Raw genomic sequence first — 17,071 nt, forward strand, 5'->3', positions numbered from 1 at the left:
CGAAGAGAAACGAGGCCCTTCTTTAAACATGGGATAGATCAGCCTTTTCCCGGTTCCCTGCTAACACGATTCCAAGAAGGCAAGATGCAGTTTCGCCTGCAACACTAATGGCCGTGTTAGCAGAGTGCATCAAGGCCACCACTTAACCAAGCCTGCACTCCCCTGACCATAGGTTCCAGGCCTACCATACCGAAGACAACTGTAAATACATTTAAAATATATTACCCATACCCATTACACATGGACGTGTGACCTAGAGGTTCCAGGTTTGATTCCCAGGTTGGGCACTGCTGTTGTACAGCTGTTGCCTTGAAGAAGGTGCTGAACCTGAATTGCATCAGTATAAATCGACACTATCTAAAAATGTTAAATGCCCTGCTGAAAACTGCATTTTAAACCAGCCTAAGCTGGTCAGCTGCTTTAAACTGTGCTTTTGACACTTTTAGCTGATCAACCTGCTGTTCACCAGCTGACCAGCCCACTTAGCTAGTCCACCAGTTGGACCAGCAGCTAAATACATTTTGACCAGCTTTGTCCAGATAGAGACCAGCTTTGACTAACCACAGCCAAAACACCACTTAAACCATTTTAAACCAGCTTAGAATCCTAGTTTGTCTTAGCTGGAACTTTTAGCAGGGGGCTAAACGCCTAAATAAAATATACAGAAATTGTCTTTGGAATATATGAGAATTTACAGAAATATTCAGAGAACTTAAAATGCATGGAAATTACACAAACATGGTTTCATGATTTTTAAAAAAATATTTAGAACATATATTGCGAATACAAGCGAAATGTGTGGCTTAATTGTATGACAGCATATTAAAAGGTTATTATTTTATGGTCTATATGTATGTCACATTTCTTTCAATGGCATATTCTATCTAGTATGTCATTGTAGAGGTTAAGGTGAGTCACAATATGACATAGAACTTACTATGTATGCTACAAAAAACTTATGTATTACAATACAGCTGCATATTATAAGTTTAATATTTACACACTGAAACCTTTGGTTCTTTGGCTCAGTTCCTCCAAGACAGAATGGGCCCATCGGTCCTTAAACCAGCAGTCTATAGAGGCTGTGTGTAATGACTTAATACTTGGTCCCACTAAACAGGTGAACATTTTTAACACATTTTACATTGTTCCCTTGACACCCTTTAATCCAAGTTTATTCCCTATTCCAAATGATTTGAATAAAGAGCATTTTTGCTAAGATAGCAAGGTAGGCCGGAATAAAATTAAATGGCTTAATTTTCTGTCACATTTGCAATATAATACTTTTAAAATTCCATGTTACAAAAAGCCATGTTGTAACGACCTGTTTTACATACCTATTTTAGTGAAACTATGTACAGTACCGCACAGAAAATACAACAGCGCCATCTACTGCACAAAAGCTCCCATAGTTGATACAAGGACAGGATATATATATATATATATATATATTCTTATTATTACAAACAATTGCTATACAAACAAATGGTTTTCAGTGAAATAAATACAATCAGACCTGTCCCTGTTAGTATACCTGGCTCTCATGAAACTTTTTCAGATTACTGTGCACGGGCCTTGGATTTTCCATTTGGCCTCATTAAGCAGGTTAATATGTTATTAACTAGCTTTGAAGCTTTTTTTATAGACTGAGAAAACTATGCCATCAATGTAACCTCTACAAGCATATACATTACATGATGTTTTAGAAAATTCTAAACAAAATTGTACAATAAAAGTTTAATGAGGGAGAAGGCAAGACAATATGATAATGATCATTTATGGATTGTTAATGTATGCAATGGCTAAACTGGGATTTGGGAGGTGAGAGTACACTAAGGTCTGGTGCACATGAGGTAGACAAAAAAAATGGTCCAGACCAGTAAGTTAATCTATTGAACTTGCATTAACATTTAATGTTAGTAAAGTTTGCTAACCAGCAGTTGGTGTCCGTATGGCGTATTTATACATTGGTCCGTTAGCAGCTTAACAATGGCCCTTCAATGGTTTTTCATGTTCATTTCTGGCCATTAGCCTACTTGATAACTGACAGACAGGTCAATATTTTCACCAGACACTTGGTAAATTCTGTTTTGCAATTTAATAGTCCCAAATTACTAGTCAACGGTTTGAAGAGCATTGGATGAAAATAATTTGCATTACACTGCAAACCCTGAATATTTTTTGCCTACTCAAACCCCCAAGTCACAAGGCGGTTGGTTTTGTAATCATGTATTTTACCGGAAAACAACGGAAGTGCTGTGTAAAATAAAATACTAGCGGATTACCTCAGAAATCGAAGCAGTAATACAGTACTGCAGGTGATCATGCAGCTGAAATGTGGTTTGAGACTTCTGAGAAACTAAAGAGGAAACTCACAATCTAAGTAATGAAACAAGTTTCATTGCGCCTGTTCGGTGTCTCATTCCGCTGTGGCACTGTTCGAGTGTGTGGATGGGCCTCACGGTCTGCTGTCGAATCCAGACATTGGCTGGGGAACTGTTTACATCTGGGGAAGTTCTATCTGTAGGTGGGGCGCAAGAGGCATTGAACTGTTACTAAGTTTAATGTTCAACAATGCAGTTGTCGATCGAGTCCATAGTTCTTCACGTGCTGTCTCTACTGGGGCAAAACTACTGCACTTTGTTCCCTAATCTTTGCAATTATATTTGCATTGCAAGTGGCTCTAGATAACAGCGCCTGCTAAATGCCACTAAAGTAAAGCAGGGTAAAAGGGCAGCCTCTTTAAACTAGGCCAGCTGGGGCCGGGAGTTGCTCTGCCAGAAGACGCATCTCTTGACTAATTATTAATGTCAGAATTATGATCCAGCACGTTTAGAATGCAGAGTGCTACAGCCTCGTGCTGAGAGAACACCCCGGAGGTATGGAGCCACACTGCTCCACAGAGAATTTGTGTACACGTGCGCAGGTGTGCTCATGTGTTTGTATAGCTGTTATGAGTGTGTATGTGTTCTTAGCCGTGTATGTGTGTGTGTTAAATGTGTAACTGTATGTGCGTACGTATGTGTGCTTACGAGCGTGCACATTCAGCATTGTGGGATTTGTAGTCCTTTATACCCCAAATCACCTCTGCAAAGGTCACATCAACGTGTCCTTTGCCAAAGGAGGTAAACTAGGATGGATCATGTTTCCTTCCTTTGCTTGTTAAAGAATTTGACCATTCCCTGTCATGATAGCCAGTTAGCCTCTATCGGGTCATTGGGAGATGAGGGGACAAGGAGGGAAGGAGGGAAGGAAGGATTCATTTTTTCTACTGCAGATCTGCTGGTACTGCGGGGGTCAGAGCAGCTCAGCTCCAGGCCCGACATGTGACATAGGGCTTCCTGTCCCTGATTCGCTGAGGCACTGCACTCTGACAAACAAGCTAAGCAACCAGATCTATAGAGACAGGGCCTAACCTGGGTATGCTCTACACCTCAGCTATTCTTATATCTTCTTATGTTCTTCATATTTTTGATGTTAAATTAGACAACAGAGCATGCTCTGAAAGTGCTGTCGCATTTAACGACTTCATTAATATGATCAACATGATTCAAATTCACATACGCCCCCCCCCCTGCAAGGCTGAGGCTTGGATCAGACAGGACGCGTTTTGCAGGCTGCAAAACGCGAGGCGCACCGCACTGCCTTTTTTTGTTGAAGCCTACAATTAAAAAAAGAGCAGCTTGCTGTGTCTTCTTTTCTTGTTGCAAGGCAACCACAGAATCACCTGTCATAAGCCTAACCGCTTATTTTGCTGTGAAGTAAACTCACCAATCTGTACATTTTATTAGCTCGCTAAAAGTAGTGAAATAAACATCTACATAAAAAATGACCAAGCCTGGTGTTTCTTGTTTAGATCATGGTAATTGCGATTTGTGAAATCGTAAAGCTCCAGTTGTCCAGCTACTGCCACTACCAGTCTGTCCTCCATGATCGTTGTTTCCAACTGTAAACTTGTTGTCGTCATCACAGAAGGCCCGCCTCTCAACTCATCCGATTGGACAATGACGCAGGGCACTTTCCTGCTCCGAGTTGAAGTTTTCTCAACTCGAGGCGTTCAGGGCGCCCCTGCAAAAACGCGAGGCGCACAGAGCGGAGAAACACGAGGCGCACAGCAACGCAAAAGCGGCGAGCAAAACGCTTCACTCTCATTGACAACAATTACAAAAATCCACCCCCAGCTGGTAAAACGCGTCCTGTCTGATCCGGGCCTAAGTCATTATACTGTGTGCCTAGTGGAAAAAAAATCACTCATGACGAAATGAAGTGAACCCACAATATGAGTCTAAAGAACACTCATAGCTCACTAAAACAGGTTGGAGTTTGGCTTTGCCAACCGATGCCTCTTGTAAACCTGTGAGTACATGCGGCGATATTCCCACTTTGGTTTCTGTTTTGGTATTTAAATATGAAGACGAGAAGCTAGCCTGGTTTGACAGCCTTCAAAAACTAACAAACTCTGGACACCATTGTTGTGTCATGAAATAGCTGACCGATGTGATGCAATGGCTAATTAAAATGGCGATTTGAGCATTTCAAAGGACAAAGCACCATAGAACCATTCAAAGAGGGACTGAGTGGAGGAGGGGACCGGAGCTGTGGAGTATAAAGAAATGACAGACACTTGACAAATAATGAAAGCTTGTCAAACTGACATTTGAACATTTAGCCAATTGTAGGTGGAGATTAAAGCCAACTCAACCACTGACCTATTGTAACCTCCCTCTACCTCTACTATGACACATATCACATACTACGCTGAAGGTGGTTAAAAACTGAACCAAACAAGTCAAATTTTACCAGACACCACCAACAAGACCAAAGATGGCATACCTTCACTGCTGTTAAATCCACCTTACCATGCCTAGTCAAAGCTCCATCAAAAGAGACGTGTATGTGTGGGCAGACGTGCGCGTGGTGTGTGAGCATGTGTGTGTGCTCACGAGTGCTTGATACTGCAAGTTCAACAGTTAAAATCTGTATTGATTTCCTGTCCTCAAACATTTTTCGGGAACTAAAAGTGAGTCCTTGCGCACTGGAGGACGTCAAATGACTTATGAGGGTTTCAGAGAACTTCTGAAAAAAGGAAACTGGTCACACTGGTGCACCAGAGTTAGCGGAACAGTAACCTGGGATTCCCAGCGCACAGCTGCTTTCCTGCAAAGCATCTCACACAAGAGAGAGTTCCTATCCAACACGCAAACCTGGCTCCAATGCATATGCATTAGCAAACACCCGTTTCCAAGGTTCCTGCTTAACCAAATCAAGGAAATGGCCACATCACCCTTCACTTCTATGATGGGGGTGGGGACCTCACCTCTTCAATGAGTCAGGCCTATCAGCCAATGATAAGCATCGGTGGGAACTTGTCAGTCAAATAGCACACCAGCTTCCAATCAAGCCTGAAATCTGCCACGGAAACCGGCCCTTCCCACTTCCCCTTTGACTGTGCGCAGACTGCGCCCAGTGAGGTGCATGCTGGGCTTGCAGAGCCACGGTAAAGCGGTTTTATGCCTCAGCGGGGATGCACCCATGATCCACGCATCAACCGCTCTGGCAGGAAGTAGCTGATCCCTCACTTGTCTCAAAGCAGGAAGCAAAAATAAGCAATAAGTCTACATAAAATAATCAATGGGTGACTGCGTCGTTGACAGCCAGGCAGCGACCCTCCACTTAAGGGAAGTTTATACATCCACTTTAGCTGGAAGGTAGACGCATAAGGACTCAAAGTCTCCTGTAAATAGAGTTTAAAGGGGCAGTGTGAAGAGTCAGAGCGCTCACCTGCTAACAAGCTTACATTAGTTGAATTATCCGCAGTATTACATTTTAATAAAAATGTACCACATTCGGCACAAAATAAATTTTGGGGAAAAAATGCTTCCATAATGAATAATATAGTGGTGAAATTAAATACAATAAAAAAATAACCAAAAATGCTGGAGATCCAAATAACATTCTGATCAATTCAACTAACAGAAAAAAAACAATCTAATTATATTCACTTTTGATATAGTGACAGCCCTACTCAAATTAACAACTCAACTTGCATTATGATATGAAGCAGAGAGTATGCTATAATAATAAATTATGTAATCTGTGCCATAATATTCATACAATATTCAAATGCAACAGCCAAAGCAAGGCACTCAAGGTGATGAAGCCACAATCAGGACACCAGGATGTAAACATGCTTACATAAGCAACACCGTCTCCGAAAAACCAATACAAAATCTTCCTGTAGTAGGCATTAGAAAAAACCAAACTTATTTAAAATCTAGATTCAAACAGTATTCACTGAAAGTAATAAAAAGTATTTTGTTTACTTTGGCTGTTTATGCATAACAGAACAACGATAACAACTGCAATCATTATGATATGAAAAATGTACTCAATGTACAATTCCTATGTATAATTTCCTTCATAACATGTCTGTTAAAAAAAGTATCTTTTATTGGGACCCAGTAAAATTAAAGGACTCAGTCCACTATCGGGTTAGCTCATAACAGCAACTTTTGAAATTTCCTGTAACCTTTTGACTTCCTGTTACCTTTGAGATGGATTACACCTAAAAATCTGCAAGTGACGTTCAAATAAAAAAATTGAAAAAGTGAAACTAGTATAACTCAATTAGTGCTTCGATAATCCACACCAGTTAAAACTAATGGTTGTTGTTCATAGAAGCCAGTGACCAACACTTCAGTACCGGATCACGAGCCAAGCTGTTAAAAAATGCGGCAATATGCGGCTAATTTCAAAGCTGCTGAAAATCCCCCCTGAAAGTAGTGTCAGCTAGAGGCTGCGTTACGGGTGTTCAAAGTGGTGGATGCGGTGTTACATAGATGAATAGGTTCTAAAGCAGGAAGCCCTCTGTGAACCTGAGGGAGAGGCCATAGTTCTCAATGTATCCGCATGCTCTGCAGCAAGCTGGGTTTGAAGATTCGTGGGCATGTGGAAAAACAGCTTTAAAACCAGGCCCATTTTATCTGAAACGATCTGGAATTCCAGTCTAAATTAATACTCAGTGCTGCATTATTTATTTATCTGAACATTCATCAGAGAATGTGCATGGCACAGACACAGCAGAACCTCAGTGATACAAATAAATTGGGTTAAACGTCATTTGGTTACAAAGTTTTGTGACTTTGAAAGTTAAATCAAACTGTAACATCAAAAAATATTTGGTCCTTGGAAATGTTACTCGCATTACTGTTGCATTACTCTTGTTTTTTTTTTTAAATGTTGTAGCTTTTGTAGCCTTCAGTTAATAACCAATAACCAAAATATCAGAAACTGAGTACACATTAGAACATTCTTTTTTTTCCATCTCTGTGCTTTCTGAATAATACATGCATCTCATATTCAGTTACCTACTATGTTTGGCCTGTTGTACAGACTTTGATTGCGTCCTGACCTTCCTTTATATCAAACACTACTAACTTTCCTCCATTGTATTCCTCAGAGATGGTGCTAAAGGCACACCTAGCTGGAAGCAAGCACCCAAAGGACAGATATAATGGAATGAAAACAACAGTAACTAAAATACGATAAAACACGTACTTTTGATGCATTTGTTGATAAGAGTCCTCCCTAACTTCCACTGAACTCGCACTGCTCGGTGCATCACAGTGCACCTGCTCATAGGACTTTTATTTGCATAATAGCTTTCAGTTTATCTGTAATCAATACACATAGGCTGCATTATTTATGGCTTCAACTTACAGTTAAGTAATGCTGTCATTTTTGAGAATGCGAGAAGGGTAGCGTTTTTGCTATAAACATGCTATTATTATGCTGTGTCTTATTGTGCTGCACCTTTTAGTAAGCTGACACAGAAAAAAATGATATCACAAATAAGATACCACATGCAGCTTGCTTGACTCAATATTAAGAATAACTAAAAAAAAAAAGGAGAGCCATTTTAAAAGAATAAGGCGAGAGAACTGAAAGTAACCTTTCAAAAAAATGACAGATATTAGTGTAAAATGATTTCATAGTTTAAGTTTTTTTTATCAATGAAGAGTGCCTCCTCTGTATATAACGTTCACAATTGCGCATCTGTGATGAGGAGCTTGTTTAAGGTGTAACTGAGTATGCTACTTCTGGTTAATACCTGTTAGGTTGACCAGTCGGTTCATAATTCTGAAGTTTGGATTTCTGTGGTTGTACTGCATTACCCAGTGCTTCATTTTTACTGAAGCAGTTCAACCTATATGCCTTCCTCAATTGTACAATGGTAGTACAACGACAGCAAAACCAGTAAACCCTAGATCATAAGCTCAGTTCATTACAGCCCATTACACCCCGCCCGTGTGCCCCAGACTTTATTACACTTGCATGCACAACATAAACCTTTACTCATGTACTCATAATCACTTCCAGGCAGCTCCTTCACATGATCGGCTGGGTGCAAGGCTGCTCTGCATCTGTGACCACAGGATTCAGAAAGGCCTGAAATAGACCAGCCCGTTTCCTTAACCCGCCCTCACCTTCAGTCCCTCGCTGGGTAGCCTGTATCCAAACCTCGCTGGCAGGTCATCAAAGGTCTCTGTTTTGTTGTCAAAGGAGTACTAAAAAATGAATAAAAAAACAACACCAAATGTTCAAATATATTCCTATACCCAAAGAACTTAAATGCCATATTTCAAATATAAATTCATATTGTAGCACGCATGTAATATTAAATGTTCATTGATTCGCAATGCATTCAGGATGTTGTGTGCAAGTCAGCAAGAAAGAAGAAATGAAATCATTCTAATAATAATTCAAGTACAAAAAACTGAAGAAATGGTGAAGATAAACACACATTGTGGTTCAGTGGCTTTTGTTCATTTGAGTCCCAATTTCATGCTTCCTCATCAAATTGTATCTAAAAATGCAACAAATTGTACAGAACTGACATTTTCTCTGTTGATAATAATTATTTCTTATATGATGGCCTAGCCTCCCCTTTCAGGTTTACTGCTCTTTTTCTATCAAAGTAATAACTGACAATTGGATTAATGAATCATGGGAGGACAGGCGGCTCTCAATTCTGGAAATTGTTTTGGTGTTCCTCCAAGACACCACAATCAAAACATTTTCAAAGCCTAACTAATCTAATCTAATTTGCAGAACAGCTTTCATCGGCAGAATGGAATCCTCCGTCACTGTAAGCATCAGTCTGATAGCCAACAAGCTAGCTAGATGGCCCACTCAACCCAAAACTAGCTTCACCGTCTGTGACGCTGTTGTTGTATTGACCTTCCGTTAGCTACATTTTCCGCTGACGGGCGTGCCTGAATTGCTCAATTCTGTAGCAGAGGCTATTCCAGCCCCCGGTCTGCTCGGCGCTGTGAAAGCTCTAGGCGGGGAGGGGATGGTGTTCTCACCGCGGAGATGTCGGCCTCCACAGGCAGCAGGTTGAGGAATGCGAAGAGCTGCACAGTGAAGATGGTGTATATCTGGGTGGCAGACAGCATCAGCATTCCCAGGGAGAGCAGCATCTTTCATACCGAGCGGCACAGCACCTGAAGAGGACACAGACAGACGTGGAGCTGACTGGGGCTGGAACCCAACACGCAGACTGGGCTGGACTGGAGGAGGACTAGAACCCAAGGTGCAGGCACAGACAGAAGAATATGTCCTGTGGCAGGTCCAGTCCCAATTACTCAAGGAATAAAGGCTGGTTTATTTTTTTTTGAAAATTGGGGCTGAGGTACCGCGCCCATTGATTTCACACGGCACCGAGCCTTTTCCTATAATGTTTGAGAAAACATCTGAAGGGGATCTTGAGCCATTCCTCTACACAGAACCTTTCAAGATCAGGTGACCTTAGGTTTGCATTTATGGACCGCTCTCTTCAATTCCGACCACAGGTTTTCAATAGGATTTAAGTCTAAAGACTGAAACGGCCATTGCAAACCTTTTGTCTTTTGGGAACCATTTTCCATTTTCCTATATTTAAACTCGGAGACGCATTGACAGCTCTCTTTCACAAGTGTGCCGAATGTACACATAAAATACAGCAATTAGAAAGGAAAATAGGTAGTACAAAGTCAAATTAATATTTAAACATTCAGTAATTTATAACAGTAACCAAAAGACAGAATAAAATAAATAAAAATACATTTAAAAAATATATCAATTAAATGTAAATGACCTGAAACCTCACTGAAGACACCCACAATTCAGGCTAACCAAATTATTTATCATCAATCTGAGTTCATTTAGAAACACCAAAGTATTTAGTTTTGGGGTTTGCTGTAAGGAGTCCCAAATATCAGGAGCAAAGTATCTACAGGCAGTCTTTCCAAGATTTGACTTGATCCTAGGAACCTGAAGTGACAACCAATCCTGAGAGTGTCACCTATGAATACCAGTTTTCCCATTTAGAAGCTGTGAAAGACATGGAGGCAGCTTTTGTAGAAGTGCTTTGTAAATAAACAGATACCAATGAATATTTCTAGAAACACAATGTGATAGCCAGCCAACTTTCTAGTAAAGAATGCAGTGATAAGCCTCACCTGAAATAAACCTGAGAGCCAAATAGCAAACATCTATTATCCTCAAGTAGCCTATGAGACAGGCGCATGCCTATATACAACAAGGCCAGTTAAGGAGAGTTTATGTCAAAGAATTTAATGATCAACCGTATATAATCTACAAAAAGAGCTATGCAGAATTGATGATTGTCCAAAGTTGATACAAAATCATTTACGACTAAGGGGGTAGCGGTGATGGTGCTATGTCCAGCAGACCTATAATCAGAATGTTGGTGACATAGGACTGAATGGCTAGCCAAGAAGACCTTAAGCTGAGAATCCATTTCTGTATTGATTTCCAGGTATGTTTGGGGTCACTGACTTGTTAATAATCAAGTTGCAGCACCCTGGCAGTGGCAACCCAGCTTCTGGCTAAAATGTCCTGGTACTTGGTGAATTTTATTATGCCACTGATCTTAACAAGTGGCCCTGGACCACTGGTATCAAAACACCAAAACATCAATGATTCACCACCATATTTCACAGTTAGTCTAAGGTGAATTTTACTGCATTTTTTTTGCATTCAAGTCTAATCCAGAGTGATTTACACAGCATTTTACTTAAAAAAAAATTTTCTTTTTCTTTTTACATAGTATCTATTTACACCTGCATATTAAGTGAAACAATGCAGGTTAAGTACCTAGCTCAAGGGTACAATGGTTACAGTCATAGTTCCAATGATGGGCGGCAGTGTAGTATAATGGGTAAGGAACTGGTCTTGTAACCTAAAAGGTCACAAGTTCAAATCACAGGTAGGACACCGCCGTTGTACCCTTGTACAAGGTACTTAACATGCATTGCTTCAGTATATATCCAGCTGTATAAATGGATGCAATGTAAATGCTATGTAAAAGTTGTGTAAGTCGCTCTGGATAAGAGCATCTGCTAAATGCCTGCAATGAAATGTAATGTTTGGCACATTCCAGACACTTGAATTTGTAAATTGCTCCCAGCCAGGGCTTTCTTCATGCAATCCTACCAAAGGGTCTGTAGGTATGGATGTGGTGTTTCATGGCTGATTTTCAGACTTCATGACCCCAAGATGCAACTAAACTGAAGTTCTTAAAATGTGATTCTTGAGTTATTCATTGTCCTTCTCACCATCTTTCTCACTCTGCATGGGGACAGCATGCATTTGGATCTTCTTCCTGGCAAATCTGCAACTGTTCCAGATGTTTAAAACTTTTGGATTAGTATCACTAAGCCCTAACAGAGCTTAGTGGTGTGTTAAACAGATTGTGTTTTTTTGTACCCATTACCTGATATGTGGATCAACAGCCATCTGTCTCTCCTGATCTGACGGTTATTTGGCTTTCCCCATGGTGATAGATGATGAGGGAATGTAACACGCATGTTTCCTCATTTTTATATTCTAACAAAACAGGAAGTGATGTAAGGGCACAATACATTTCCTAAAGACTGAAATTAACTTAAGTAGAATGATTGTAGATTTTACTTTTTGTTTTTATTTTACTTAAAATCACATTTAGGAGTGCCAATAATTTTGGAACCTATGTTTTTTTTTTATTAAAAAAAATAAGATAAGTTTTTTTGAAGAATATGCATTCTAATTTTACTTTATTGTATTAGAATATGCCTACATTTAGCTTCTATCATTTTCTCCTATGTTTGTGCATAAATATTTTATACAGCTTTTTCCCAGCATTTTCGTCAAGGGTGCCAAGAATTCTGAACTTGACTGTAATTTCTACATCACAGTGAAATCTTGAACTTTCACACATTCTACAGAGAAAGACAACAAGGGCTGCGGCATTTCAAGTAGTTTAGGAACAAAGCAGGCTGTGTCAGGCAACAAAACCAAGAAGCAGTATGGGGACTTCCTGCCCACAGCACAGCCTGCCTGGGAAATGAGCCGACTGTACGATTTAAGCCCGCTATTTACTATAGGCCTGTCGCCACTATTCCAGACAAATGCCTCCACTAACATCGCCAAAGCACCAAACAAGGAGGATCACTGGTCACTGTATATCAGAACTGCTGTGTTAAAAGTCCATTTGCAAATGCATGGATTTAAGCTGTTCTTAACATAGAATGCCTATGGTTTATTATCCACCCAAAATACAAAAATATAGACCTAAATATCACTACTACAGGCATACAGCCTGCATCCACCTTGCACATCATGACTTGTATATTATAACGCACAAATTTCCATCTGTGCAGTCAAATCATTCGTTATCAGCTGCACATGGGTTATTCACCTAGAGGTCAAATGTAGCTTGCCATTGGCATACTCTTGAGGTGCTGAAAATTGGCTACGCTAATTGCGAATTGTTATGATTCAGATGCATCACATACTGCCCCGTCCAAGGCAGCATCTGCATGGTGTCAGTGTAGCTACCACTAGTGACATATAGAATATAGGGCTTAATACCTACGCATTAAGAATAAGATACAATACAGTATCTTATTCAGACCGTTTCATAAATAGCATGTGGAAAATATTTGTCCTTCAAGCACCATTTCCACAAAGTGGGAAGAACTAGTTAGACTGCCAACATTGCTGGTGAATGATTACCATATTTAGTAAACAAACATTTCCACAAAAGGAACGCCTTGTTAATGCTAACATTCACTTACAGTATACTCGACTTACATGAACTGTGGTAAACCCTCAATCAAGTTGTCCTAGAACAGTATTCTGCTTTATCTTAGGGGGTCATCAAGCTTTAATGGCAAGAAAATTCTGAACAGACTTCAAAGTTTGTTGCAGCCCAGTTTAAACCCATGCTCATAACAGCTTATCAGCAGAGACCCGAGCTAGGTAGAGTACTTGTATCTGGACCACATTTGGATGCAATTTTCAACACCACACCACAAAAGGGAACCCAAAAGAAGATGAGACAGGCATATATTTCCACTGCCTTCAGATGGCAAAGATGTTTGGCAAAGATGATTTCTGGCACACCATTTTAAAGTATAATTAATTTAAACCCCCACCCCCTTTCACCACTTAACTAAATTGAAGGGGTGCTTGGGGATGAATGATACTCCATTGCATGCTTTTGTAAGATAGTAAAACAGTGTACAGAACAGTAATAGAGAAAGCAAGTGACACACTGCTGCAATGTACACGTATAAAACATGCAGTGTTTTCCTAAATATTCTGCGCACACTCAATCAGCTTTGAAAAAACACTAGCGCCCCTAAGTTTTCCCTAAAGGGAAAACCTTGCAGTGTAACTGCTGGCGAGAAAGAACAATTCCTCTACCATGATTCTGAACTTTCACTACTCGTTGTTAACTCTAAAACAAAAGCCGCGTTTCCACCGCAGGAACTATACCCCGGAACTAGGAACCTTTTGAGGAACTCAGTGCGTTTCCACCGCAGGAACTAGGGTCTAAATGTAGTTCTGGGGGCTTTGTTTTACCCCCCAAAACGTTCCTGCTCGGGGGGTAGTACTTTCCGAAAGTACAGGAACCTTTTGGGTGGAGCTTGCAGCGCTGAACATTTCTGATTGGTCTGCTCGTAGCATTTGTGTTGTATTTATTTTCCGCCATTACCCGCCATGTTTGAAAATATGCAGCGGCAAACCAATTAATTTTCATAATAACTTCAAATCAAACTTGTATGTTATGCGGCGCAGTAGCCTACTTTTGGTTATAGCCTGTCAACGTCTTGGAATTATAACGTGTGCTCTTCTGTTCTTTTCTTGCTTTAGTATTCGTTTTATAAAATGCTAAACATTGCTGGGACAGCATATTACGTAGGCTACCAAAACATTCAAACGGATTAATTCGGTTGCTGAATATTTTCTTCCGGATTTTCTTTGTTAGCCCGTTGTAATTGACTCAAAACGTTTGATACAGTTATGTGAGGTATGCGGTAGTTCTGCATAATTAACATTGGTGATACAGTACAAGCAAACTGGAAATCACCTTCCGCACTTTTTATCCGGGTAAAATAACAGGTTAATTCTAGTAATCTTCCCTTTAGCTTTTTCAGACTGCCGTAATTTTACTCAATTTTACTGCCATTTTTCAATTCCACGAAAAGACCAGGAAGACTATGGACTCATTTATTGTGCATGGTTCGCATTTGGAGGGCACACTTCGCTGCTCGGCTAGCAGTAACTTCGAAGGAAAGCAAACGGTGGCTGTACCACTACTAATTTACATTTTCACGCAAGTCCGAGTTTTCGTTGTATTCTTGTCATTTTGCGATTAGCCTATATGGAATTGACGACGAGAAAGTAATAAAACAGCAAATTGTTTACAACGTGTGCATGTTTTCTGCTGTTAATGAATGTGTTTGAGAGGATATATGAAAATCAATAAATACAAAAGTAACCATATATAGTCATTGTTGGTAACCCGTTGTATATAAGTGGAATAAACCCCTCCGGGCTGTCCCGGTTATTAGAAAATAATGTAGGCTACTTCGGTGGTAGTATGGGGTTACAGAAGATATCATGACAGATGGACCGACGACAACGTCAGTGGGCTAATTTGCCTAATCTTCGCGGTACTTTAGACCCCGGTGGAAACGCAGACAACCATTGGCTGAAGGAACCTTTTAGTTCCTGGTAAAGTAGTTCCTGGGACTGAAAGTTCCGGGTAATTTTGGTGGAAACGCGGCTAAAGTCAGCACAAATAAAACATTACAACTGGGTAAAGTTACTCCCTTGGGAGGCAAGCAGTTGTAAAGCAACCCGCTCTTATTTAAGAAATCAGGGTCAACCACTGCGTGCGGACATGTGATCTGGCTTCAAAACAACACGAGTCACGACTGACAGGACTCTTCCTTTCATGTGCTGAGGTTGTACTTAACATTTCATTTCTTCAGTGGAAAGATTGCCCATCCATAATGCAAAACACAGAATGAACAACATAGGACTGTCGTACTGTCCAGTTAACCGCTTGCTCATTCCTCAGAAAGGGTTGGCCTAAATTGCGCTACCTAGATACAGTCGATGGCCATCTGCCAACATGCAATAATGATGTGAATTCAAACATCTCTACTTCGAGGGCTTCAAATAGTGTATAATATTCACAGTAAATTGTGATGTCGCTTTCCCAGTTATATCTGATATTTTACCAAGAGTAAATACTGAAATTGTGCAGGTTATTACATTAAATCATACATTCCGTAACGAAGTATGCCATCTTCATGTTAGAAAATGGCTAGCTATGTAAATGCAGGCGGCGCGGTTCGCTTACTGCAGTTAATTCTTAGGCGCTACAGCATTTCAAGGCCACATAAACTCGGCGATTGATAATTTGCAAACCGAACCTATTTCATTTAGCTAGCCAGCTAACCACAAACCCGAAAGGCGTACCGTTATGTCTCGTTAAAGCAAATCGATTTTGATTTCTTACCTGTGCAACTGATGGATTTGATCCTTGGTTAATTAAAGAGTCCACTAATAGCACGGACATTCCAGTGTTTTGCTCTTGGAGCGTATAGCCAAAAAACGCGCGTATTATGGCAATTCTCTATGGCAAAATGTCAACAATAATCACACAGAACCTTGAGCGTGTGGAACTTCCTCTGTGTGCTTTGTGCCTGTCGCAGCCCGAACCGCTGATTGGACAATGTACAGATCACTCCGCGAATGGAAAAGCCGAAATGTGACGCAAGACTACCGCCATGCTTCGTCGAAAAGTTACCATTTTAATAGCAAACACGGTCCATATTAATTACAAAATCACTTAGCCTACATGAAATTATAACTATCCTTGAACAACTCCCCATATTTTAGTTCACGCACTGTCAGAAAAATGAATTATTTGTTCGAGCTACTCGCCGAAGGAGTGTTAATCCCACAGAACAATTCTGTGGTTAATCCGGAGACACCATTGTGTCGCTATACTCTCGTTCTGGGGGTGCAAACCACAGTGGTTCAGACCACTTTGCCACAGTCCATGGTATAAACGGATGTGCTCAAGTGTTTCAGGTTTTAAGAATGTTCACTTCGCTTACAAATAGAAAAGGTTTTCTTTCAGAAAAGGAAAAGGAAGAGATGGCATCTTCATACTAAAATACAAAAGAATAAAAAAGTTTACATGGTGTTGACTATCAAATGGCTTTTGATTGGGTAAACCACGAGCGACTAATTGAGATACTGAAAGAAGGAAATCCGGCACATGAAATAAGGATAATAGAACATCTATATTGGAACCAGAAAGCAGCTGTCATTGTCACAGGAAAATGGAGAAACAGAAGAAGTTGATATATTAAGAGGTGTAAGACAAGGATGTATTTTATCTCCAATTCTCTTTAATTCGTATAGGGAAAGGATGATCGAAGAAGCACTACAAGAGAAGAGAGGGATACAAATAAATGGGAAGAGCTTGACAAGCATCAGGCATGCTGACGATACAGTTCTTCTGGCAGAAAATGCGCAGGAACTCCAAGAAATGTTAGAAGTAGTAATTCAGGCTTGCAAGAGATACGGAATGACACTGAGCAGCAAAAAGACCAAAGCAATGAGTGCACCCACACTGGCCCTTTCTGGATAAAACTGGGGACTAAATATCACTAACTATTGAGATTACAATTGTGTGTCCATGCTGAGGATGGTAGGATTA

General features: G+C 40.3%; 1 protein-coding gene across 1 annotated transcript in view; it reads right to left on the reverse strand.

The window, feature by feature from the left end:
- rnf13 (ring finger protein 13) overlaps window positions 1-16,322 on the reverse strand; it is a 37,940-nt gene extending 21,618 nt beyond the window's left edge. The window contains exons 1-3 of the mRNA XM_035423092.1: window positions 15,860-16,322; window positions 9,369-9,506; window positions 8,487-8,567 (exon numbers count right to left, since the gene is read on the reverse strand). Of these exons, the coding sequence (XP_035278983.1) occupies window positions 8,487-8,567; window positions 9,369-9,482 (195 nt within the window). The 5' untranslated portion in view covers window positions 9,483-9,506; window positions 15,860-16,322. The remainder of the gene's footprint in view (window positions 1-8,486; window positions 8,568-9,368; window positions 9,507-15,859) is intronic.
- Window positions 16,323-17,071: the final 749 nt, after the last annotated feature.

Source organism: Anguilla anguilla, chromosome 6 (genome assembly GCF_013347855.1).
Source record: "Anguilla anguilla isolate fAngAng1 chromosome 6, fAngAng1.pri, whole genome shotgun sequence".
Classification (NCBI taxonomy): domain Eukaryota; kingdom Metazoa; phylum Chordata; class Actinopteri; order Anguilliformes; family Anguillidae; genus Anguilla; species Anguilla anguilla.